Source organism: Mesoplodon densirostris, chromosome 4 (genome assembly GCF_025265405.1).
Source record: "Mesoplodon densirostris isolate mMesDen1 chromosome 4, mMesDen1 primary haplotype, whole genome shotgun sequence".
Taxonomy (NCBI): Eukaryota; Metazoa; Chordata; class Mammalia; order Artiodactyla; family Ziphiidae; genus Mesoplodon; species Mesoplodon densirostris.
In genome coordinates this window covers 75,629,953-75,655,387 of record NC_082664.1, presented here as the reverse complement: position 1 = coordinate 75,655,387, position 25,435 = coordinate 75,629,953, and the positions used below count along the sequence as shown (strand labels likewise).

At 57.0% G+C, this 25,435-nt stretch overlaps 2 protein-coding genes across 6 annotated transcripts; both read right to left on the bottom strand.

Annotated features, from left to right (window-relative positions):
• Positions 1 to 2,901: 2,901 nt before the first annotated feature.
• On the bottom strand, positions 2,902 to 16,596 carry TGM1 (transglutaminase 1). The gene is made up of 15 exons (XM_060098202.1): positions 16,578 to 16,596; positions 15,598 to 15,903; positions 15,261 to 15,449; positions 14,034 to 14,282; positions 13,520 to 13,638; positions 13,305 to 13,412; positions 12,706 to 12,880; positions 12,195 to 12,333; positions 11,965 to 12,068; positions 9,302 to 9,390; positions 8,637 to 8,790; positions 8,248 to 8,529; positions 7,951 to 8,111; positions 7,481 to 7,617; positions 2,902 to 3,115 (listed from the first exon to the last, which is right to left on the bottom strand). The coding sequence occupies exons 1-15, from the start codon at positions 16,594 to 16,596 to the stop codon at positions 2,902 to 2,904; spliced, it is 2,445 nt and encodes an 814-aa protein (XP_059954185.1).
• Positions 16,597 to 19,332: 2,736 nt separating this feature from the next.
• Positions 19,333 to 25,187, bottom strand: RABGGTA (Rab geranylgeranyltransferase subunit alpha). 5 transcript variants are annotated; one of them, XM_060098206.1, is made up of 17 exons: positions 25,115 to 25,187; positions 24,746 to 24,800; positions 24,453 to 24,563; positions 23,949 to 24,073; positions 23,518 to 23,756; positions 23,106 to 23,309; positions 22,710 to 22,793; positions 22,539 to 22,621; positions 22,348 to 22,449; positions 22,140 to 22,245; positions 21,995 to 22,046; positions 21,735 to 21,823; positions 21,516 to 21,604; positions 21,307 to 21,423; positions 20,559 to 20,672; positions 20,217 to 20,304; positions 19,333 to 19,549 (listed from the first exon to the last, which is right to left on the bottom strand). In XM_060098206.1, the coding sequence occupies exons 2-17, from the start codon at positions 24,746 to 24,748 to the stop codon at positions 19,401 to 19,403; spliced, it is 1,755 nt and encodes a 584-aa protein (XP_059954189.1). In that variant the 5' UTR covers positions 24,749 to 24,800; positions 25,115 to 25,187; the 3' UTR covers positions 19,333 to 19,400. The 5 variants fall into 5 exon arrangements, with proteins under 5 accessions (XP_059954189.1, XP_059954186.1, XP_059954191.1 ...); XM_060098203.1 differs by having other exon boundaries at positions 19,333 to 19,541; XM_060098208.1 differs by having other exon boundaries at positions 23,569 to 23,756.
• Between the last annotated feature and the right edge of the window lie 248 nt (positions 25,188 to 25,435).

The window sequence follows — 25,435 nt, the reverse complement described above, 5'->3', positions numbered from 1 at the left end:
TACAGGCTGTGGAGCCAGACTGCCCAGGTTCTAATCCTATTCTAGAGTGCTAAATGATTTTGCTGGGATCCCTAGCCCCTTGCCTCAGATTCTTCATCTGTAGAGGGGAAATTATAATACAGTGACCTTATGAGGTCGTTGTGAAGATGACAGGCGTTATTATATATAAATACATTAGTGCCAAACTCTTCTTCACTCAGCAAGTATTTAGTGAGCATTTCTATGCACTAAATTCTGAGCATACAACAGAGACCAAATCAGACAAAAATCACTGCTCTTGTGGAGTTTATATTCCACCTGGGGGAGAGGGGACACAATGAATAAATGCATTGTTAAAATATTGAATATGTTGGATGTGGATAAGTGTTATGCAGAAAAATAAAGCAGGGAAAAGTGGTCAGGAGGAGAGGAGTGGGTTGCAATTTAAAATAGGGTGGCCAGAAAAGGCCGCATTAAGACAGTGATATTCAAGGATAGACTTCAAAGGAGGGGAGAGTGCCTGCCACATGGATAGCAGAAGAAGAGTGTTCCAGGCAGGGGAAACTGTTAGTCCAAAGGCCAGGAGGTCAAGGCTTTGAGAAATACCAAGAAAGTGAAGCAGCCACGGCTGTTATTCTGTGAGAAGTGAGTAGCCACTGGGGAGTGTGAGCAGATTGGTGACATGATCTGACTGACATTTAAGAACATCCCTCTGGCTGCCAAGTTGAGAATAGACAGGGAAGGGCAAAGGCTAGTGAGAGGACTGGGGCTTCAATCCAAGTGAGGGAGGATGCTGGCTTGGACTAGGATGGAGCAGTACTGGTAGAGAGAATTAGATAATAAATGATACAAAAAATTTAATGTATAGAACACCACATGGTAACATGTACTATGGAGAAAAAGAAAGAACAAAGGGAGATAGGAAACATAGAAGGTGTTGCAATTTTAAAATGGGATGGGAGAGAAGACCTTAAGATGGTGGCACTTAAGCAAGTCTTCAAGGAGAAGAGGGAGTGAGCCATGGGGCCATGTGGGGAAGAAGTCCTCAGGCAGAGTGCAGCCCTGCAGAGACCCTAGAGCAGGAATGTGCCTGGCACTGTCCAGGTAGGAAGGGGCCAGCGAGCTGGATGGACTGAGCCGAGGGAGGGGAAGGGGAGGGAGGGCGGAGTCCTGTAAGGACTCTGACTTTGGGGGAAGCCAGTGGAAGGTTTTGTTTGTTTTTTGCGCTACGCGGGTCTCTCACTGTTGTGGCCTCTCCCTTTGCGGAGCACAGGCTCCAGACGCGCAGGCTCAGCGGCCATGGCTCACGGGCCCAGCCGCTCCACAGCATGTGGGATCTTCCCGGACCGGGGCGCGAACCCGCATCCCCTGCATCGGCAGATGGACTCTCAACCACTGCGCCACCAGGGAAGCCCCAGTGGAAGGCTTTGAGCAGAGGATTGACATGATCTGGTTCACCTGCTCGTTCCAGCTGCTGTGTGAAGAACAGGGTATGAAAGGGCAAGAGTGGAAATGGGGAAATGATTAGGAAGGGCGTGCAACAGTCCAGCTGAGAGATGAAGGCAGCTCGGGCAGGATGGTAGTTGTAGAGGAGATAAGGAGTGGTCAGATTCTAGACACCTATGAATGGGAAGTAGAACCAGCAAGATCTGCTGACAGATGGAATGTGGGATGTGAGAGAAAGAAAGGAGTCAAGGGTGACTCCAAGAGTTTGGGCCCAAGAAACTGGAAAGATGGAGGTGCCATTTACTGAGGTAGGGGAAGATGTAGGAGGATATGTGCTGGAGGGAGGTCAGGAGTTTGACCTTGGATGTGTTATACTTGGGGTGTCTTTGAGACATCCACATTGGACATCCACATTGTAGAGATATTGAGAAGGCAGTAAATATACAAATTTGAGGTTCAAGGAAAATATACGATTTGGGGAGCCAGCAGTCCTCCAAACCTCGAGTCTGGCCGAGCTCACCTTGACAGAGTGTAGCTGGATGAGAGAGAGCCTGGGGCGGAGGCCTGAGTCACCCCAACACTGGAGTCTGAGCCGAGGTGGAGGCACCAACTGAGGAAACTGAGAAGGCCAGCCAGAGATCCAGGAGGGCCAGGAGGGCGGCCTGGAAGCCTAGCCTACCATCCAGTCTCTAAACACGATGCTTTCAAAGACTATTTGATGCTGTAGGAAAATGCTCACCATAGGTCATTTGTCGGGGGTGGGGGGGGGCAGGGAAGCAGCATGTGAAACACAACGTTAACAGTTACTTTCTGTACATGGCGGGGCTTGAGGATTATTGTTATTTTCTGCTTTATAATTTTCTGTATCTTCTTAATGCTCAACACTGAACACATATTACTTTTGTAAAAATTCTTAGACAAGGATATTTGAAGATCCATATTAGAAAGTGGCTTCTGCTGCTCAGAGAGAAGTCCAGCCTATTTCTACCTCAAACATGTGCCTACAGAAGGGACTTTAGGTTCTTCTTTCCCACAGGGGGTGTTGTGGAGGGGGCAGTGCCACTGAGCCCAGGGAGCTTCCGAGGGCTTTGGTCAGCAGGTGAAGACTGGGCAGGTGAGCGCTGGAGGCTGTCCTGATGCCAAGCGGCCCCATCTCAAGAGCTGCTGAGTGGTACCACTGCTGACATGCCAGCCATGCTTCTCAGAGCTAGGGGCGTCAGAAATGCCAAGGGCATCCCCAGCATAGGCCATGGGGCTCCTTGGCTCGGCATAGACTGACAGATGGACAGAATGGCAGCTTCATTGAAAAACAGTTTATTAGCATCTGTGCAAATGAGATCGGTTCCTCCCCAGATGCCCCGGTCTCCGCACCTGAGGCCCTGGGGAACCGCTCTGCAGTGGGCCCCTGTCTTGAGGCAGTGCCCTTACTCATCTGACTCCACTCCCATTGCTCCTGGCCCAGGGCTAAGCCCCACCTCAAGATGCAATAGGGATGGTCTCCTCTGAGCTACCATTGCCTCTAGTATCTGAGAAGCCCCTGCCACCAGCGGCCGGGGCCACATCCACCTGGATGACCCCATGCACCTGGGAGAGCTGTGGGCTGTCCAAGCTGGCGATGAGCTGGCGGGAGCCTGGTCTCACAGGCACGAACGTCTGGCGCAGTGTCACTCTCTTGTTGCCCTCAATGTCCCTGTGGGCAGAGATAGGATCATGGGGCTGGGGTGACCGAGGGTGGAGTGGGGAGTAAGGGCTGATGGGGCAGGCAGGAAGGAAGGAGCAGCAGGTGGAGCCCTTCAGGCATTTCTGGGCTCAGCTGGAATCTCCACACCCAAGACCTAACCTACTGACCGGAACAAAGCCTGAACCCCAAGGCCACCTCTGCAAGGCTAGATCAGTGGCCACCCACCCAGCTGCTGGAGCTGGAAATCTCAGCATCCAGGACTCCTCCCTCCCTGCTCTCACAAACATCTGGACAAAGACCGAGGCACTGCCTCCCCCGCTCTCCATGGCCAATGCTCCTGCCCCAACCAGGTCAGCCCCAATCCCTGTAGGGTTTCCAAGAACAAGAAAACTTCAAAGGGAGACTTTGGGGCTCAACACAGTATTGCCAAATACTTTCAGGTTTGCCGAGGAATAAGGTGGAAGAAAATTAATCATCCTCTGCTACTATCATATTTCAGGATGTTATTTAAAAAAAAAAGAACAGACAATTGGCATCTTTAAATTAAATTGACACACATTCATGTGTGTGAGTGAGAGAGAAACACACATGCTGGTGTGCACACACACACTACAGTGTCTTTATTTTCTTCCTTCCCATGGACCTCTAGTCCCAGACCACCCCTCTGGGAATCACAATTTCACCAGCCTTCTAACCGGCCTCCTTGCTTCCCATATCATTTTCCATTCTATTCTCCAAGCACTCAGAGATAAACTGAGCCCTTCACCGGCTTGGCTTCCTCGGTGCGTATGAGATAGATGAAACTGTAGCTCCCTAACCTGACACACAGACTCACTCTGAGTCACCCTGCCTGCCTGCACCACCTCATCCTCCCCCCATTCCTCCTGCCCACCAGCCCCACTGAGCTCCTCCCCTTCCCTGAACTCACCTCTGTCTTCATGCTTTGCCCCCAGGCTGCCTCCAGACCCAGCTCACACCTCCTCCTCAGTGAGGGCTCCCTGGAGCACGTCCTGCCCTCAGGAAAATGAATCTCACCCTTCTCTGAGCTCCAGCAATCTGCACGTGTGCTTACACACTGACTGTGACTGCATTTATATCGCACCTTCTCACGCCTGTTAGCATCTGTCCTTTCCTGCCTCTGCCTTAAACCTTTACCTCTGGCCCCTGCTCAACCTGAGCCTGCCTTGGGGACCGTCTCTGGAGCCAGACTCTGTGCAAACACCACAGTCCTCCAAGGGAATGAGTCAACACCCCAACATTGAGGATGAGCTCTCCTTGGGGCAAAATAGCTTGGAGCCTGCTTCCAAGGGGCGTCCCTGAATCACTCTGTACTCCTTCTTCTACCGTTGTTAACTGTGTGGTTTAGAATACCAGTCATCCTCACTTTCTGGTGTAAAATGGAAGCGAATGTAAAATGAGGGGGGGATCAGATGGTCTTGAAGGTGCCTCCAAGCTCTATGAAGGTGGGAGATAGATATCTATAGCCTACCTGTTAGGTTATAGACTTAATTTCTAGACTTCCTGTCATAATATACAACTTGAAATTAAGTCTAGGGACTTCCCTGGTGGCGCAGTGGTTAAGAATCCGTCTGCCAATGCAGGGGACACGGGTTCGAGCCCTGGTCCGGGAAGATCCCACATGCCGCGGAGCAACTAAGCCCGTGCGCCACAACTACTGAGCCCATGTGCCACAACTACTGAAGCCCGTGTGCCTAGAGCCTGTGCTCTGCAACAAGAGAAGCCGCCGCAACGAGAAGCCCGCGCACCGCAACGAAGAGTGGCCCCCGCGCGCCGCAACTAGAGAAAGCCCGCGCGCAGCAGCGAAGGCCCAACGCAGCCAAAAATACATACATAAATAAATAAATTTATCAAAAAAAGAAAGAAAGAAAGAAATTAAGTCTATAACTTAGCAGGTAGGCTATACTCTGCCTGGTTACGAATCTGCACTTTTAATTTGTGCTCACTTTTCCATCGATGCAGGTTAAAGGTTGTTTAGGTTCAGATCAGCCTTCAAAAGTCTATTTAACCCATACTATGATTGAACTGTACTATTTCAGAGCCTAGCCTTTATTTATAACATTATTTCCAAGAGAAAATGCTCTCCAGATTCCAGCTAGGGATGTCAAGATCTCTTCCTACCCTGGTCTTAAGAGTCAGGCGAGACCTTGGCTGCACGCCAGTTTGCCAGTTTAAGCTGAGTACGTCAGCTGCTAATGTTGGAATGTGCCCATAAATGAGTGCAGGTAATAAAACCAACTCCCTGACAGGACATCAGAACTTAGACATCCAAATTAGAATTGTCCTTCAATTCTGTACTGGTTCAACCCTGTTGAACATTTGAAAAACCTCCTCTCAGATTTTCCTTCACAGCCATTTAAAACCACACACACATCACACTCACCCACTTGGGCGTGCACGCACGCCTGGACAAGTCACTGTCCCTCCTTTACAGCCAAGTTTCAGTTCTGATTGAAAAGGGCATTATGACCCACCTTGTTCACTTACCTTATTAATTAGGCTTAATTCTAAATGACTTGAGGCTGTTTCCCCAAGGTCAAATCCACCCCCTTAGAAGACCACCCTAAGGACATTCTAGAGAATATGATTCAGGCTCTGGGGGAAATTCCCAAGAAGGATTTGGAGCAGACTTCCAGTTTCCCCTGGTGACTGCTTTGGTGGTGACAATAGCCATCTGAAGGGGTAAGTTCTGGAACGTTTATTAAGTGGCCTCTTAGCAGGCTGGGTGGCACAACTTATGCCATACCACAGCCTTGGATGCGCAGATGAGAGTGAAGTGATGCCCGTTTTGGAATCTAATATATCCGAGCCAGGAGCTCAGGGCTCTCAGCTGTCCTGGTGGCCCTGGCCTGGGCTCGCAGCAGCTGAGGAGCCACAGGATGTCCAAGGAGGACCTGCCTTGAGAAACTACCATCTAACCCCCTCACCTACCGGTGGGAAGACTGGGACCTTTAAGTGGGGGGAGACTTGGACAAGCCCCACAGCTGAAGAGAGGAGCTGGGTCTCCATCACTCAGTGCAGCGGTCCTTCCCTTATTCCCAGGCAGGGGCAAGAATCAAAGATCTGGTGGGGCTGCTGAGGGGAGCCCCGCTCTGGGGAATCCCTCAGAACAGGCAAACCTCCCTCTGTCAGCTGCAGGTGAGAGACACAAGCAGGTGAGCTGTCTGGGAGTTCCAAGCTCCACTCTCTAAGCTGCCAGAGACCCTTTTAGGGCGACAGAAGGAGAGCACTGGTTTGTGATGTGTCCCATCATCCAGGGGGCCAGGCTGGGGCAAAGATCAGAACAGCAACCTTTTCAGTTTTGGTCTGTTGGCGAAAGTGGCAGCCACCACCAGGCAGAGCCACCTGCTGTGTGTGGGGAGAGGGAGGGGCAGGGTGGGCAGAGACCCTCTGCTTCCTCACCCAGCCCCTCCGAGCGCATGCTGTCACTTTCCCTCGGGTGCTCTTTGCCGAAGGAGGAAAATTCCTACCCCTGTCCCCAGAAGGCTGACCTTAAAAGTCAGCCTCTGGCCTTCTCTGCTTTCCCTCTGTGCTGTTCCTGCATGCGTGGGTCTGTGTCAGAGCCGGAAGCACAGGCCCAGGAACATGACTGTGGGCACCGGCCTGGCCCAGAGCCTCAGGTGGCTCGGGATCAGCCCCGGCAGGCTGGGTGAGGGCCCGAGGCACAGGGCTCTCGCCTTCGGAACTGCTGCTCGGCCCTCATGCCACCACGCCTGCAACAAGCTTGAGAGCCTGTGCTCTCACCAAAGCGGGAGGGGCAGAGCCTGCCCCTTAGGAGCTGTGAGACCCTGTGAGATGCGGCCACCAGCTGCCCCATCTGTAAAGGGGGGGACAGCTACCAACAGAACACTAATGCTGTGCCGAGCACCATGCTGAGTGCTTTATGGGCAGGGTCTCCTCTGAGCCTCAGAGCCAGGCTTATCGTTATCCCTATTTTACAGGTGAGAAAACTGAGGCGCACAGGAGATCAGTCACTTGCCCTGGGGCACATGGCCCAGGTGATGATCTCTAATGTACGCTAAGGGGTTTTTGTGGTCTCCAAATGAACTTATATTCCTGAAAGTGCCTGCTCAACTGCTGAGTGCTGGGTGACAGTAGTGACGAGTTGGTAGTGATTCCTGTGTGAGGTTTTAGCTCCCTAACGAGCCGGTGAGGCAGGGTGGGGACACCGCAGAGCACTGCCCACAGCAGGCCTTTTACGTGCTGGGTGGGCTGAACTGAGTCAGGAGGTGCTGCTGGCGGGCCCCAAGCAACAGACCTTACCGTCCTAACCAAGAGAGGAAGCAAAGCTGGGACTCATGCCGCCAGGAGGCAGGCAAGGGCAGCGGCAGGGGAAGGAGGAAGGGCCAGACTCACCCAGCGTTGAGGGCCTTGGGTCTCTGCAACCCGGAACCCTCGAGCCGGAAGATAACGTTGGTGAGGGTGACAGGCAGGGGGTTCTGGAAGACAATCTGGACCTCGCACTCCTGGCCAACCACGGCTGCTTGCAGTAACTGAGAGAAAAAGAGGCCCCCGTCAGAGCCCCTGGCCGAACTCACAGGACCAGACACTCCCCCAGAGAGGGAGAGCTCCTTCGAATCAAGACCGCCTTCACCCCACGTTTCTGCCCCCGAGAGAGGGCTCTCCCAAAGCCAGACAGGAAACTCCAACCCACTCTCCAGCTGCAGGCACCACAGAATCAGGGACAGGAGATCTGATTTTCCAGAGGAGGAAACCGAAGCCCAGAGGCCCAGAGCCGGTCCCTGACCTCCTCCTGCCGCGGCTCCTGGCCCAGTGCCCCCTCCCCTGGCCCTCCGATTTCCCCCTGCCCCAGCCAGCTGCTCTACCGTGAGGGAGAGGTCTGGGGTTCGCAGACGGAAGGTGTGCTGCTTGGCCAGCACCTGCCCATTCTCCTTGACGTGGCCTGAGACGTTGAGCAGCATGGCCCCCTGGTCCACGAGGTGGACCCGGTACTCCTTGTAGGCCACGGGCATGGCCATGCGCTCCGCTGGGGGGGAAGAGGCATGGTGTCACTGAGGCCAGCTTCCCCAGACCCGGCATCCTGGGGTGTCCATGTCCCCAGCCCCGGGGTGCCCAGCCGTGGGGCAGAGGGGAGGGGGCAGGGCTGGGGAAGGAGCACTTACAGGCCCCTGGAGCCAGCACCACTTCCTTCTTGCTCTCCTTGAAGACAGACCCAGAGACACCGGTATAGAAGGTAACGGAGAGGTACAGGTGCAGCTTCACAGTCCGCGGGCTGCTGCTGCAGTTGGTCAGCACCACACAGATGGTCAGGTCCCGCCCCATTACTGTGTCCTGCGCCTCCACCTGCAGGGCCACATCCTCAGCCGAGTCCCGGATGGCGTACACGTGGGGTTTGCTGCCGTGGGCGGCTGCGGTCTCCACTGCCTTCCGCTCTGCTTCTGAGCCTGGGGGTTGAGGGTCAACGATGAGCTTACCACTGCTGCTGGCATTGGCGAGTGCTTGGTGGGAACCCTTGGCATGGTCGGAGCTGGCCAGGTTGGGGGGCTGGTACCTTCCGGGTGCTTATAGATGTGGGAGACCTCTTCCCGATTGTTGGAGCCGACGGCCTTCGTGACGACGAGCGAGCCGATGGCTTTCTCCTCCACGTACATGACCTTGAAGCTGCCGTCATATTGCCGCTGCCAGTAGACCTTGTCACTGTTCACCTGTTTGGGGCGTGTGTGGGGTGTGAGCCGGGAGTGAGTGAGCCAGAGGGTCTGAGGGTGGGCCTGACCCCCAGCTGCCTTCCCTGGATCCTAGGAGCTGCATGGAGGGCTAGATCCAACGGTTGGGAGCTTCCTGGAAGAGCCAAACCGGGAGACTTTCCAAGCTGAGCCAGACAAGGCCAGAGAGTGGGGAAGAAACTGGTCTGGGAGGCTCCTTAGCATGCATTCAACATTAAGAACAGTAATCCCTTACGCTCGTTCGCTGACTCTGCGACTTACAGAGCAGCTTCATACCCATTATTTCTTTTGGTCCTGAGCACAGGAAGCATGGCAGCCATTATTATCCCACTTTTAACAGTTGGGGAAACTAAGACTCATAGAATGGGTGACTTGCTCAAGATCACACAGCTAGTCGGTCGGTGGTGAGGTCAGGACCAGAGAACCCAGGGCCAACGCCAGTGCCCTCGTCTCCCCAGGCTGCCCACAAAGGCACCGGGCACACAGGCCTCACCTCAGCAAAAATGAAGGGCGTGTCATACTTCATGTAGACCAGGCCGTCCTTGATGGACTGCACAGAGCAGGGGCCACAGCAGAAGATGCCTAGGGGAGTGAGGGTAGCATGGGGGTGAGAGATCCAAGGCGGCTGAGGGGGACCCCTCCCCCAGATCCTGGGCCCACCCATCCAGGCCCAGCGCCCACTGCCTTGGGTCAGCTCCCAGCAGTCCAACTCAGGGAGGTTAAACAAAATAGTGCGCACGTTCTATTTGGCCTCAGTCCTTGGTGGGGGATAGGGGGACAGGGACAACCGTGGAGACAGGCCTGCCTTGCTAACCAAATTGCCGGCACACTTCCTCTACTGGCTGAAGCTGCATGTCAGCTGTCTGTAACCCCCTGAGGTCAAGAGCCATCCTACATCAAGACAAACCCAGAGCCCACCATGGCTCTGCTTGCCGGCTGGGAGAGCAATGACATCAGTCACCATTCCAGAAAGATCCAGAACAACCCTTCAGCTCTGCAGCCTACTGTGTCCTCTCTGTGGGGAGGTGAGAGGGGAGCTGGTGGGAAACAGAGGCTGTCCTCAGTGTGCTCGGGAGGGTTTTCTGTAAGAGGTGAGTTGGTAGGGAGGAAGCTTGGCAGGAGAGGACACAGAACAGGAAGTGAGGGCCATCCAACAGGAGAGAGTCTTAGAAAACATCTCACACGACGGTCTCCTTTTACACATGGGGAGACAGGCTCAGTGAGGCAAAGTAGATGCCAGGATCTCCCAAGACAGTTGGATACAGAGAGAAGGAAGGAGCTAATACTTTTTTTTTTTTTTTTTTTTTTTTTTGCGGTACGCGGGCCTCTCACTGTTGCGGCTTCTCCCGTTGAGGAGCACAGGCTCCGGACGCGCAGGCTCAGCGGCCATGGCTCATGGGCCCAACCGCTCCGCGGCATGTGGGATCTTTCTGGACCGGGCATGAACCCATGTCCCCTGCATTGGCAGGTGGACTCTCAACCACTGCGCCACCAGGGAAGCTCAAGGAGCTAATACTTAACTGAGTAGCTACTAAGCTCCAGCCATGCTGCTAGTCTACTATGACTTCTCATTAGATCCTCCCAACCACCCTGTATGGTATATATCATCCACACATTACAAACAAGAACACCAAAGCCCGAAGGTGCAAGGAACTTGCCCAAGATGACATATCTAAGAAGTGATCAAGCTAGAATCAAGCCCGGGTCTGGGTGGCCTCAGAGCCCCTGGCTGCCACCCAGCCCACCACTTCCCAGAGTGGGGACCAGAACTCAGATCTCCCGGTGTCCTGCAGGCTGTTCCAGCATCACAGGCATCACTGGGGTTGTACAACTCACAGGGCACCGTTCATAGAGATGACTGAGGGGGAGGGGTCTGGCCAGAGACCAGAGGAGGAGCGTAGGCTAGGGGAAGGCTATCTGAGCCAGGGTGAGGAAGGGAGAGGTGGCAGGGGTTGGAGGGAGAGGCAACAGGAGGGGCAGGTGGGGCTGTCTGGGGCCAGAGTGTTAAGGTGGGAAGGGTGTGCAGGACCTGTCTGAGAACAGCACGGGAGGTCTAATTTTTGCAGAAACGTGCATTGTGGAAAAGAGACTAGTAGGTGATGTCGTCAGTGATTACTTCTTAGGCTGGACTGGGTTACAGAAGCTGTTTTCTCCTCTGAACCTATCTGAACCCTGATTTTATCATACTGTACGTATAACTCAGTGGAGCAGTGGAACAGACACGAGAGGAACTTGGTAAAAGCGAGAATATGTGTTGAAAGAGAGGAAGTCGGGGGCTGGGTCTGCTCTGCTGCTGACCTAACGCTCTGTGCCCTAGAGGACCTCCCAAACCCAGCTGATCTGCAACATCACCAGAACTTTCAAAAATACAGATCCCTGGGGGCTTCCCTGGTGGCGCAGTGGTTGAGAGTCCGCCTGCCGATGCAGGGGACACGGGTCGTGCCCCGGTCCGGGAAGATCCCACATGCCGTGGAGCAGCTGGGCCCGTGAGCCATGGCTGCTGAGCCTGCGCGTCCAGAACCTGTGCTCCTCAAGGGGAGAGGCCACAACAGTGAGAGACCTGTGTATTGAAAAAAAAAAAAAATACAGATTCCTAGAGTCTATTCCCTGAAGGTCCAACGTATCAGGTCTGGAGTAGGATATAGAAATTTCCTTGAAACAAAACGAAACAAACCACCTGAGAGAGGATAGGGAATTGTATACTTTATGCTATACAATTCTATCCTTTTTTTTTTCCTTCCAAGCTTGTTTTACTTAAAATAATGACTTTTTAAACTTTAAAAGAATATATATAAATAAAAGGGTCCTTCAATTAATTACCTCCAGGATATGTAAATAAAAAAGCAAGTGGGAATAGTGGATTTGTCAGAGGAGGGAAACCTCTCACTGAATTCTCTTGAATCCTTGGACTTTTGAGCCATCTGAGTGTAATAATCCTTACAAATAAATAAAATTTAGGCAAATAGTTACGCAGAAAGGTAAAAATAAATGAAGGGCCACAGGGTGATTTGCCCTGATGAGTCTGTTTGAAGAACTGCGAGGTTAAAGGACCCGGCTCTAAGGCCCCGTCCGGGACGCTGGAGTTTGTTCCCCTGGCTGGGGAGACAGGGAGGGGCCCCACATGGGGTTCAGGAGCCAGGCAGGGCCCCGCCTCACCACTGCTGGTCTCCTGGGGTGTGGCGTCCACAACCTGCCATCCATCGAAGCCTGAGGGCAGATCTGGCCTCTTCATCCAACACTCGTTCCACACGTGGAAGTTCCTGGATGGACATGGCCGGAGGGCTCCGTGAGCTGCCCACCCCCCGGGGCCTCCCCGGCATCCCCTGGCGCCCAGGCCTCGGGTCACCAGCCCTCAGCAGGGAAGGGCAGGCCAGCCCCAGCCTCACCAGACGGAATCACTGTTCAGGTGCTCGAGTGGCTTCATGTTCTCGTCAAAGTAGATGTCCGTGGTGAGGGATGTGTCTGTGTCATGTGCGGAATTGAAGTTGGTGGTGGTACGGGTGGCCAGGCCCAGGCAGCGCAGCACTGTGGGGAAACCAGGGTTGGGGTTCAGGGCCCTGGGCCAGGGCAGGGGTGGGTGGCAGGTGAGGCACGAGGTCAGGAGTAGCACGGGGACAGGGGCAACTGGGTCAGGGGTCGCTAGGGTCAGGAGGGCACCGAGCCAGGGAGTGTTGGGGGTTAGGGGAATCCAAGCCACCGACCTTGCCTTGTCCCTAACTGCCCCTTCTCCCTCCTCTCCTCTAGGCCCCTCTCGGTTGTTAACACTAATTAATGATAATTAAGGCCAGCCTACCAGACACTGTAGCCACAGCTGGGCTGGGCTCGTGAAGGCGGAGCCTGGCTTCCCTCCCTCCTTCGTGTAGGGCCCAGGCCGCTCCTGTCCCATCCTTTCACTACCTGTAGTGGTCACACCGGCGAAAACCCAGCACTGGCCGTAAGAAACAGAGAAGCCGGTGCGTAGGTAGCTGAGTAGAATCTCCACACTGCCCACCCACGCTGATGGATTCGTGCCGCGGGAATATTCTCCAGACCAGTTCCCAACCAGGACGCCATTGTCATCCAAGGAGTTCACCTGCCCAGGACAGGACGGGGTGGGGCAGAGTTGGGGGAGAGGCTCAGGGCCTGCCATGTGGCCCCCAGCCCAGCCTCTGACCCTGCAACCATCCCTCACCCCTAAAGGCTTCAGGGTCCAGTAGCAGCCTGAGCCCCTCTCACCACTCCCAGAGCTCTCTGCCCACTCCACCCCCGTCCTGGTCTGACACAGGAATGTGAACGCTGGGTGTGCCAAGTTTGGGGTTTGGCCGTACATTACACAAGAGCTGGAACGGGAGCCAGGAAGGGGAGGGTTGGGGGACAGGCAAGGGAGGGAAGAGGGGTGAGACCACTTCCCACGGTACCCTTTGCAAGAGCAGGGACAGAATCAGGAAGGGTAAGAGTGTGGGGTGGAGCAGGGGAGGCAGACACACGGTAGGGCTCAGAGACGCGAGGGTGCTCACCATGGCAGAGACGACCCGGCAGACGTTGATGGGGTCCCCGCGGCCTCCATATGGCATGCCCCGCCGGTCCAGGATGTACAGGCAGGCATCCAGCACCCCGTGGTCAAACTGGAGGGAGGAAGGGCAGAGGTGACCCCTAGGCCAGCACCTGCTCCCCTACCCCGCCCCACCTGCCTCTAGTGCCCCTGAGTGCATGAGGCCCCAGCCAGCCGTACCTGGCCGTAGTTCCAGGTCCGCTCACCAATCTGTGCTTCGGTCCCATAGTAAATTCTCCCACATTCGTTAAGCACGTACTCCTGCCGCCAGTCCTCACGGTCCACATACACGATGTCCTCTGTGTTCCCAAAGCATATATGACTGGTCCCCTCCAGCCCTCTCCCTGGGTCCCACCTGCCCCCCGGCTGATTCTGCAGGACTCATGACCGCAGAGGAAGAGCAGGAACGCCTCTAGCCTGACAGCACTGCTCCCAGGAAGGATGCAGTGAGCATGACAGAGATAATCAGAGGAGGGTGGCTGTAGCCAGGGCCCTTCCCCAGGAGAGCTGAGGCTGTGTGGCCTTGGGCTGGCCACCTCTCTAGGTCCTGGATCCAGGTCCCCTCACCTGGACAATGGGAGGCTGGCTTCTCCTAGGGCTAGGTACCCAGGCACGTAGCCAGATCCTAGGAAAGGAAGCCCTGACCTGCCCTCCCCTCCTGTCCATGCCTTGCTTCTGACTCCAGCAGGCTCACCTGGGCACCAGGGATTGAAGAGGATGTAGATCTCATTGCAGGGGTCAAAGGGCAACTGGAACTCGCCAGCTTCTGACCGTGTGCGGACCGTGAACTGAAACTTGCCGATGATGGCATTGGGGGAGGTGTGGACCCGTAGGTTTAGATTCTTCCCGCTGGACTCGGTCACCTGGGCTTTCCAGCCTCCACTGCCCCCCTGGCCCACTGGGATGATCACATGGGTGCCCTTGCCCACCTCAGGCTTCTTTCCTGGAGTGGGGGAAGCATTGATTAGCTGCTGCAGCCTATCTGAAGGCGGGGGGATGGTGCCTTGGACTTCTCGCAGCCCCACCCAGAAAGTGTATGAGCCAGTGAGTGTGTCCCTGAGTTGGACCATCGCCTGGGTCAATTTGAGAGCAGCTCTGTCCCCACCCAGTGTTTGCCCACATGTCAGGGCAGAGACCCAGTCCAACATCCCAAACCTGTTCCCTCGACACTTAGAGGCGACTAGAAGAGACCAGATCACCGTCACGTTCTCCCTGCCTGACTGTTCCAGCACCTGGGCTGGAGGAACAGAGCCACCCTGTCTGGGTCCAGTTGCCCCCGCTCCGTGTGAAAGGGCAGTTCATCTCCTGAAGGTCAACCCTGCCTGCTCCCTGGGGCTGCAGCTGCCAGAGCCCAGGGCATCCTTGCTGGAGGTGGTGGGGGGACCTGGGAAATTACAGGCTGGGGTGGGCAAGGCTAGGCCCTCATCAAAGGGTACGAGGGGTCGCCGGCCCCCTGCGGCAGCACAAGCACCAGCCTAGGCAGTCAGTAGCCACCAAGCAATGCAATGAGGGAGGCACCTGCCCTGGGCCATGGGGACAGAGAGACTGAGAGACACAGTGGGACAGAGCGTGGAGCCACACCCTGAGGAAGGAGGGCAGACCCAGAAAGAAAGACACACAGAGGCAGCAACACTGAAGGGGATGCTGTGCCAAGCACCTGAAGAAAAAGAATTTTGAGACAGATGCCCCTGGAGGCTTGAAGAGCGTGAACTTAGGAAGACAGGGACACCAAGACCCTCCCTGAGGCACCCCTGGGGACATGCTTACATGCTTGCACCTGCCTTATCTGGCAGGGGCGAGGAGTGGGGTGAGTGAGGAGCCCAAAGCTGCCCCTTTGACCCTCATGCCCTGCTACGCAGCCCCCTACCCCCACTCCACCCTGCCCAGGGCCTTCACCCCTCCTACTGTGGGCTCCACCGACCAATGAGCAGCTCCAGGGTGACATGATCGGAGGACTCATAGGGACGAGACAGGAAGAGGACCACGTGGAAAGGCTGCCCACGGCGGATAATCAGCTCATTGTACTCGAACTCGTCCGTGTGGTGCTCTTGGCGATTCTGGTCCGAGGGTGAACTCAGCAGATTCACACCAGTCACCACCAGCATTCCCTCTGCAAGGCCAGAGCTCAGGTTCAGTGAAGCCCCGTGGGGAGTCCGGCCCTGCATCATTAGCCTCCCAGGCCCCCAGAGACGCCAGAATGAGTCTCAGGCCCATTAAAGCATTTTGGCTCTCAGAAAACGTGGACAGGTGGGCCTCACCTTGGATGGTGCCATCTCTAGCTGTGTTCACAGGGCAGACCCGGGAGTCGGGTCTTCGACCGCTGGAGCTGGGCCCTCGAACCGTGGAGTCAGACCCTCGGTCTCTGCCGGGCTCAGGCCCCCAGTCGTCATCTACTGCATTCTGGCACGAGCAGCAGCCACAGCAGCGAGCCCAGAAGGGGCGGCCCCCTTGGCGAGCACGTCTGTTTGGCTCTGGCTCCAGCTCTGGAGAAGGTGTCATGGGGGGCTGCCAGGGGTTCCTGCCCCAGCGGCCCACATCTGAACGAGGACTGCCCGTCGTCGTGCCTGTGTGGACAAGGCAGGGAGGCTCTGACCACTCACACAGACCTCCTTTACCCCTACAGGATGCCCCAGTCAGCTCACCCAGAAACCCTCCATCCAGAGAGCTGATTCAGTCCCAGCCAGATGACTGAGATGATCTGACCTCCACCCTGAGATTCCCTCAGACACACCCAGAGACCTTCCCCAAAGACTCCTTTCAGACTCACCTAGAGAAACTTCCCACATTACAGAGACGAGTCTTTCTCCTCTCACCCGCACATGGACATCCACCAAGCCAGGTGCCCCATCCAGAAAGCTGCTCACGCACCCCTCCCAGGAGATGACACGTATCACACCCTCAAGGTGCAGCAGCACAGACCATCCCGGGCCTGCTCCCTCCACCTGCCAGCTCCTCAGTCTAGAGATCCAGAGCTGCCTGCCTCAAGGACCCATTTCTTAGGCGGAATCCCCCACCCAAGGCTCCTTGCATTACACAGGCAAGTGACATTCACGACTTGGGCTCCTGACATTCCCTCCGGCTGGACAAACACCCACGCGGAGCTGCCCGGAGGGGCGGGGCGGGGGCAGAGGTGCCCCGAGCCGGGCTTCCCAGGTGCAGAGTCTCGGTGTTTGGGGAGCAGCCCCACTGGGACCGACAGGCTCGGGCTGGCTCGCACCCCACCTGGCCAGGGCCTCACCTGACGAAGGTGCTGGCATCTCTGGGTGGAACAGGTCTGGACTGATGGGACGGGACTGACGCCGCCTCACGAATGGGAAGCGTGGGGCGGGCCGGTAAGTGGTTTATGAGGGCGGGGAGGGCGGGGAGGGCGGGGCCCGGCTTCTGGGAAGAAGGGGAAGGGAGGTTGCTCCATCCTCGAGGGAAGAAGCCCAGCCTCTGGGGGCGGTTTCTGAGGTAGGGGTGAGAAATGAGGCTAGGCCGCACCCTCGGTCCCCTTTCAAGGAACCAGGAACCGACTGGAGGCGGGGTTGGGCCCGGGCTGGGGAGGGGGAGGGGCGAGGTCTGTCAGGGCTGAAGTTGGAAGGCTTTGATGAGATCAAACCGTCCGAGGGATGCTGACTCCTTCGAAACTGGGTGCATCAGAAGCACCTTCTCCTCGGTGGAGGGGGTTGCGACAAGTGTCATTTCCTGGGAGGGGTCCGTGAGCAGCTTTCTGGATGGGGCACCTGGCTTGGTGGGTGTCCACGTGCGGGTGAGGGGGAAAGAATCGTCCCTGTAGTGTGGGAAGTTTCCCTAGCGCGATGGGGCAGGGAGGGTCCACCCACACTCTATCCAGCAGACTCGCTCTTCCCAAGCTCAGGCTGCCCGCCTCTGTCCCTGTGAAACTGCCCACCGGCCTGGCTCGGGGACTCGTCCTGCCCAGGGAGGTCCCAGCATCCCAAGCTGGTACACACTGGTGACATCAGCAGCCAGGCCCTCCGACTGGCTCCACCAGCCAGCCCCCACCATCCATCTGTCTGTCCCTTCTTCTTCCTCTAGCTAGGCCCCAGGCCCCAGCATGAGTGAGCTGCCCCCTGCTACCTGTGTCCCTCCAGGTTGGGGATTAGGGGGGGTGAGAGTAGAAGCAATCTCGTTTTCTAACCGCCACCCCCCGCCCCCCAAACCGAGGGGTTTGGAGGAGGCTGAGGTCTTTGCTATGAGGCTCAGGTGGGAATGAAGGCCCCCCTTCCCAGGCTAGAGAGTACCCCCTTCTCTCTAGATGAATGTCTGGTGAGCTGGAGGCCAGGGCTCTCCAACCTGGAATTCTTCCTGGGAACCCTGACCAACCGGCTCCAGGCACCTGCCCCAACTTCACCCTGACACTGGGAGAAACGCCAGGGAGGCCACCAAGAGAACTCCAAGGCAAAGAGGAGGTCAGACATCTTCCGGAAGGCTGGGACCCTGTTCCTGGGGTCTCTTCCCTCCATCCCGCTGTTGTCCCAGCTCTGTCCGTGGGACACTGAACAGAAGACAGTGAAAACAGGGTGGGCAAGGGGACACAAGGAAGCTGACTGGAGGAGAGGCTGAGTTTGGTGACGCATCAGGCAGGGAGGTGGCTTGGGGAGTAGGGACAGAGGCTCCAGGACCGGGCACAGAGCCCTCCACAACCCCGTGACCTTTTCCTGTCCAGGTCTAAGTCCCTACATCCTCCAGCACACTCCGAGGATGCACTAGTGGAAATCAAAATTCCGGGCAGGTGTGAGGCAGGTCAGCCAAAGGGCTTCATGGAGGGACTGTGTATCACTATGGATATGGGAGGGGCAGGGCCCTGAGAGTCTGGTTGTGTGTGAGCACATGTGGGTCCAGGTAGATTCTCAGGGAACCAGGAAAATGCCTTGTCACATTCTCTCCCTCTTGTTTCAATCTTCCTCTTTCCCCACCCAGCCAGGTTGGACTCAGTGCCCTCACCCCTGAGTCGCTCCCCTTTCCTCCCTCTGGGGAGGCTCAAGTGCCTCAGGGCTTTCAAAGTCAGGACAAGGTATGTGTATGTGTGTTGGAAGGGGGACCATGGGAAAAGACACCGTCTCGGGATCTCAGGAGCTGGGGCCAGGCTCTGCCCAATCCAGAAGCAAGAATATGAATCTGGAATCCCAGACCAGGTTGCAGAGATAGCTCTGGCTCCAGCACTTGGGGTCAGCAACCTTGGGTGCATCTTAACAGCAGCTTCCTCATCCGTACTATGGGCCTGATCGTCTCAGCCCTGAGAGCTTGTGAGGATCAAATGGGATCAAGGATTTCAAGGATTTCCAAGGGCTCTTTTTTTTTTTTTTTTTTTTGCGGTACGCGGGCCTCTCGCTGTTGTGGCCTCTCCCGTTGTGGAGCACAGGCTCTGGACACGCAGGCTCAGCGGCCATGGCTCACGGGCCCAGCCGCTCCACGGCATGTGGGATCTTCCCGGACCGGGGCACGAACCCGTGTCCCCTGCATCGGCAGGCGGACTCTCAACCACTGCGCCACCAGGGAAGCCCTCCAAGGGCTCTTTATCCAGAGCATGCTACTCATGGGGACTGACAGTGTTGCTGTAAGAGAGGGGAGCCAGGGCACCCTGGCCTACTCCTCCTGGGAAGAGCTTTCTCAGCTGTGGTGAAGGAGAGCCAGGGCAGACAGGGCATCTAGAAGGGGCACAGGTCACGGGAGAAACTTCTACGAGCCCTTTCAGTCAGAGAGACTTCCAGCTGCTTTGTGGTCCAGCCCCAACCAGAACATGAACTCAAATCTGATTCCAGCCTGGAACTTAGACCCAGCCCAGCCCCAAACTAGAATGTAGATTCAAATCCAGCCATTGCCCTGATTCTGCCCCAGATTCTGAGGCTTTGGTTCTCCATGACAGGGAACAGCAGGACTGAGCATACAATGAAAGTAGAGGGGGTGAACTGACATACCCTCACTCTCTCCCTTTCTTTTCCAAGATAGGTAGCAGTAGTAATGATGGTGGCAGCGGCGGCTTAGCAGCCTTTGGGGGCCTCTTCATTGTTTATTCAGTTCCAATAAGTTAAAGGGCAGGGGGCGGGGGCAGAGTCTCTTAGGTGAGGCTGCTGCGAACGGAAGGCAGCAGCTCGGCCAGATGCTCCGAGATGCCCACTGCTTGGCACAGGGGGTTGCCCTGCAGGTTGAGGAGGACCAGCCTGGGGCAGGAGGCAAGAGGCTGGAGCACTGCAGGCTGCTGGAGGCCTTGGGCAGGAGTCAAGGAAAGCTCGGCAGGTTCCTCCAGATTCACCTGCTCCTGTGCACCCATCACTGCTTTCCCTCAAGAACAGGGACTGCTGCCTAGCAGCCTGCTTGGTGGGCACCTTGTCCGCTTCCCCGGAGGGCATAAGGCTCTAGACTGCAAACACCAGCCCCCGGGGGCCAGGCAGGAAGCACAGGAGGCTGACTGGATACACTCCCAGAAGGAGGGGTGGAGACTATGGCCAAGGTGAAAGCTAGCCCCGGATGCAGAGGCACCCGTGATCCACCAATAGCCAAGGGCTGCCAAGTGGAAATGCAGGCTAAAGGTTGCTTTAACTTCCATTTTTAAAAGAAGAACCAGAATTCTAGATTTTTTTAAAATATGAAACTTCCTGGTTTTAAAAACATGATGCGCTACCCAAGAACATCTGTAGGCTGCTGGTTTGTGAACTCTGGCTTGAGGAAGTCACTTACTTCCATCCTGGAAAACTCTACCAGTACAAGTCAATGATAGCCTCATACAGCGCCAGGCTACCCTCTCTCCTCAGCTTAGACAGCCAGAGCCCCCTCTCCATGTCCAGGGGCACACCACTCTGCTTGCTGTCTGTCCCTTCCTGGTGTGGCACCTTGCACTACCTGCTGTCTGAAAGGCACCCAGAAGGAAGGATACGGTTGTTGCACAGAAAGAGCTCCTGCAGCCGGGGCAGGTTAGTGACACCGTCCAGGGACTCGATAGTGTTGTCATTGGCCTGCAGCACCTGGGGAGCAGGGAGGGCAGGGAAGACAAGGCAAGGAAGGCAGCTGTCAGCCTGGGATTGGTACAAGCAACTGGGGAACCCAGGGTGATCAGCTTACAGTGCATGGGGTCAGGCTGGGCAACAGAGGAGAAGGCAGGGGTCATCTGTGGGGTCTGGGAGGACCTGGGCATCTCTTTGTAGGGTGGGCAGACTTCTGAGGTGGAGGAAGGGGAAAAGGACCACCCAGGACAGTGACAGAGGAGTGAGTGCTTTACCTCGAGGCAGCGCAGGGCAGCCAGGGCAGGGGGCAGGGCTCGGAGACGATTGTGCGACAGGTCCAGGTGAGTGATCAAGAGCAGCTGCTCCAGATGGCAGAGCACCGTCAGATCCTGAGGAGGGGGGATGAGATACCCAGCGAGACGTGGGGGAAAGTCCTCAGCCATCGTTTATCAGGCACTTGCCCTGTGTGCCCCACACAGGCCCTTGGGGACCCCAGCTGAGGAGAAGAGGGAGTAGATAGGATGCTTGCCTCAGCACCCCTGGCAGTACCTACTCCACGTCAAGGACACGGGGGAGGCCTGAGCCCTGGGGCTGGGTGGCCAGTGGAGTGGTGGGAGCGGGGCAGGTACGGGGGACGGAGGAGGGCGCTGGGATAAACACAGACACTGGGCGAGCGGGCCTGGTGAGTCTGGGATCGGCTGGTGGGGGCGAAGGTGGGCAGCAGTGACGTGTTGAGGAGATTGGGAAGGACTAGAGAGGAAAAAGAGAGTCTGGAGGGTTCGTCAGAAAGCTCTGGAAACTATTCAGGTTTTAGGTGTTGGGGGCTGCTCCAGGGAGAGAAGCATGGGAATGAGCTGAGGAAGAAATGTCCAGAGAGGCACGTGCTACTGAAGGAAAGCCGGGGGCGTGGTGAGTGTCTCGGCTGAGGCCCGGGGAGCGGGTATAAAAGCCGGCCCAGGTCCTGAGGAAGAGGGAGGCCGGCTAGCAGGGCGAAGGCTGGGAAGGCGCGCGTGCAGTCCCTACCTTGTGACCGAGGTGCAGCACGCGCACCTCCGCGTACTCCATCTTGAGCACGCTGTTCTCCAGCAGGAACTTGCTTCGCAGGTCGTCCAGGTACGCTGCCCGCATAGGGTCCACGGCCTGGCACGGAGAAGGGACAGAGAATGCATGTCAGCTGCCCTCCTCCTGCCCGCTGGGCCTCCCCCTCACCGGTTCCCGTGGACCCGACTTGCCTTGAGGGTCTGGAAGTACTGCAGCGTCTCCTTCTCATACTGCAGGGGGTCCAGCGCCCGCATCAGCAAGATGATGGTGAGCAGGCACCCTGGGGAGAGGGCAGGGAAGAGGATGGCCTCTCCTGGACCCTCCCCTGCTCCCATCCTCTGGAGACCCTTCCCGCTCTCCCCAAGGGGCACCACCCTAGAAAGGGGCCTCCTCAGGGGAGCGGGCCTCACATTTATTCTCAGGCTCCAGCTCCTGCAGCTCCTTACAGGATTCAAGCTCGGACTGTAGCACCGTGGACTTCTCCACTGACAGCTCACACCTAAGGGTGGGCAGGGTTGGGGAGAGGATGATGCCCCAGCCCTGGGGTACTAGTCAGCCCCAGTATCCAGTCTGAGATCAACTGCGTAAGCCCCCAGCCTCCTGCCCAGCTGCCTGATGCCCAGAGTCCAGAGCCCCCATCCTTGTCTGTGTGCTTCCCTGTCACCGTCACCTGAAGAGCTGTTCATCCGTGGCGGAGTCCCGGCACCAGCCCTCTTGGCGGCCTGTGAGAAAGAGCAGGTGGTAGTAGGGGACACCCATGGCAGGAAGAGAGGGATGAGGGCTGCTGCCAAGGGGGGAGGTGCGGGCTGTGTCACCTTTTAAGAGCACACACTCCTTCTGGGCACCGCCTGCTGTCCAAATGACACGAAATGTATGTTGGGGCAACTGGTCATTGAGAGAGGTGGCGGGCAGGTCACAGAGCTGGGAGCACGGGGTTAAGAAAAAGCCCGGCTGCACCACTTTCCTGACAGTCCCAGCCCAGCCCTACCCCAGCCTCCACTCTGCCCACCAATCCTGGGATACCCAGACGTGGCTAGGCCGGTTCCTGCCATCTGGGGTTCTCCACGTCACGGCCAGGGGTGACTCGTCCACCATGAGTAGCAAGGTCTCCGTCCTGGAGCCCACCTGGCATGGGAGACAAAGAGAGACCCGTCACTCCAACAGCCCCAGGCCCACGATCCACGATGCTCTCCGGCAAAAGCTGCAGGACTCACTAGGAGGGGCCGAGAGAAGGAGACAGTCAGACAGGCCTCATCCTGGCTCACGTGCAGGCAGTGCAGGGCATCCTGGGGATCCGCTGGGGGAAGACACAGCCTCAGGTCTCCTTAAATATTCTTCCATTCCTTCTAAGCCCTAATCACCCAGCCTCCTCCCCCACTGCTCACCTCGTCCCAGGAGCCAACGATGGTAGAACCAGGCACTCTGATCATTGGGGTCAGTGAAGAAGGCATTCTGCACCAACTCCAGCTCTGCAGGGGCCAAGGAGGCATGGAGTTGTGGTTAGGACCCTGTTTGGCTCCTGGCCACCTCAACATCCCACCCTCACCTTGGAGTTCCTCCAGCCTGCAGTTTCACCTATAGGCTGGCCTTGCCCAGGGGCTGTACATTTCAGTTTTATCTTCCCCATTGGACACTCGGGCTCCCTGCAGCCAGGGGCTGGATCTTATGCACCCCCAGAGCCAGGCAAGTTCCCGAGTGGCAGGTTCAGGAACAGGCCCAGGCATCAGGGTTGGAAGGGCGGCACTGCAGAGTCCTCCCCAGCAACCCCTGACTCTGCTAACCTTTGAGCAGCACATCCTCAGGGAGGCGCCCCTGGGGGCCAGAGTCTGGCTGGGGATGCAGCTGGGGCAAGAGGCAGGAGCGGTAATGCCAGGAGGAATAGTTGGAGAAGTTTCGGGTGATGAGGCTGTCAGTGAAGGCTAGCTCCTCTGCAGGGGGCACAGCTGCCTGTGCAGCCACAAACCGCCGGTAGTCCCAGCAGTGAACTGGGGGGAAGGGCAGACAGCACATCTCAGAAGCAGGGCAAGAGAATCTCCCCGGCTGGTACCCCTGGAGTTCCCTCGGAGATCCTGAGAAACACCTCTCTGCACTCCATGGAGGATACATTTGGCTCCATCATCCCTTTTGCCCTCAGCTCAGTGGGCCCATCCTGGCCATCCCTCCCCACTCCGGGTCTTACTGAGGCCCTAGTACCAGAATGTGGGGCAGGTGAGGGCTGTAGGGACAGAATCTGCAGGCACATACAGTTCCGCTCATCAACCTCGAGGAAGCGGGCACACAACTCCAGCTCCCGGGCCCAGTTGGGCTCTGGTAGGCGGCCCAGCAGCCAGCAGCGGTGGTGCCAGGTACCGTAAGACTTGGGGTTCACCCTCAGACAGCTCTCCAGGAAGCCCAGTTCTGCCTTCACCAGAGCGGCCAACTCCTCGGGGGACCTGCGCCCAGAGAGGAATAGGGGTCAGGACCCTCCAACACCCAATCCCAGCTCACCCCTGTCTTTCTGCACCCGGCTTTCCACTGCCCTCTGCCTATGCCCCTGGCTGCCCCACTCTTCCTCCAGCCCTGGACCCAGGCAGGGCAGAGGCAGAGCCAGGGCCATCTTCCCGGGGCTCTGAACCCCTACGCACTTCTGGACCTCCAGCTGCTGGAGCACCTCTCGGCGACAATTCCAGAGGGTGGCAAAATCAGGGTTGGCTCCCAGAATCTGGCTTGTCAGTTCCAGCACTGATTCATCCAGCTCTCCAGCCTGGCGCTGAGAAGGTAGACAGCAGGGTCAGAGAGATCATATCTTTCTCCTGCTACAGGACTAATAACATAAATGCAACTACCGACTGTTCTGTGAATGCCATACTATACTGTAGGTACTATACAAAGCACTTTATGGGTTTACATGTATTCTCTCATTTAATTTTCACAACAGCCTTATGCAGTAAGTGCAATTGTTAGGCCCATTTTACAGATGGGCAAACTGAGGTCCAAAGAGATTCAGTAACTTGCCCAAGGACACACAGCTAGTACCTGATAGAACGCAGATATGGATCCAAGCAGCCTGACTCTAAGGCGCAGTTCTTGGCCTCAGTGCTATACTAAGGGAGCCACTGTGGGAGGGGAACGACCTCTGAGGGCCCCACCTTCTGGAAGACAGTCTGGGTGGCTGACTGGTATAGCTTCAGCTTCTGTTCCCGCTCTAGCCTTTTGGCTTCCGCTTGTTCTTCCGATGTCTTCACTTTCAGGCGCCCGTGCTATAGGGATGGGCGGGTTGCAAGAGTGCAGGCTGCCTTGCAGGGGCATACCCACCGGAACCCCCACTGCGGAGCCCCAGGTTTATATCGGGCAACGGAGGCAAGGCCACGAGGGGCAGGGGCAAGGGCAAGGGCAAGGGCATGGGCATGCGGAGGTGAGGGGCTGGGCTCAGGGTTCTCACCATGGTGCTGGCTCAGATTCAGGGCAGGGGAGGGGTCAAGTGGTGCCCGTGAAACCTGGGGAAAGACGTGTCAATCACGGGAGCCCCGCCCCTGGTAGCTCCGTCCCTAGATGTCCCCAGGAAGCCGCGGGCGAGCCGGGGCGGAGACCCCTGGGGTGTTAAGGGGTTCTGGGACAGGCACTGCACGTCCAGAAGGCACCCACCCGGAATGGGACTTGCACACGTGCAGCCCTGTCCACAGCCCGATCCGCCGAAGCCGGGCCCGAGCTGGAGCACTTAGGTGATGGGGACTACTCCGCGCCCAGAGGCTGTCGCTACCCGCCCGCCCCACGGATCCCAAGCACTGCTGGCCCCCGCCGGCGAACCCACCTGTGCTGGGAGGAGGCGTCCGGGACGCGGAGCTGCGGCGCCCACCACCGAGCCCGAGCGCTAGCGCTAGCTAGAGCGGCGTCACGCCCCAGCTCTCCGAGACGCAGCGCCCTCTGCAGGCCTGGGGAGGGGCTCGTGGCAGAGCAGGCGGGCTGCGGAGGCGCCTGCGCAGGATCTCTGCGAGCCCTGTCCGGGAACGTCAAGTCCTTGTTATTCCTCTGGTGTGTAAGAGTGTGCACGCGTGACTGTGGCGCGCGCGGGGGAGCAGCGCGGGGTGCAGTTCCAGCCACCTACTCAAACTGCGTTTCATTTGAAAAGGTT

Excerpts from the sequence above, each read along its gene's own strand:
- TGM1 (XM_060098202.1), bottom strand. Across the intron at positions 9,391-11,964 it reads ACCCCAGGAGACCAGCAGTG|GCATCTTCTGCTGTGGCCCC; the intron begins GTGAGGCGGGGC and ends TCACTCCCCTAG. Across the intron at positions 3,116-7,480 it reads CCCAAGGCCCTCAACGCTGG|GGACATTGAGGGCAACAAGA; the intron begins GTGAGTCTGGCC and ends CTCTGCCCACAG.
- RABGGTA (XM_060098203.1), bottom strand. Across the intron at positions 21,824-21,994 it reads ACGGATGAACAGCTCTTCAG|GTGTGAGCTGTCAGTGGAGA; the intron begins GTGACGGTGACA and ends GCCCACCCTTAG. Across the intron at positions 19,542-20,216 it reads GCTCTTTCTGTGCAACAACC|CAGCCTGCAGTGCTCCAGCC; the intron begins GTATCCTTCCTT and ends CAAGGCCTCCAG.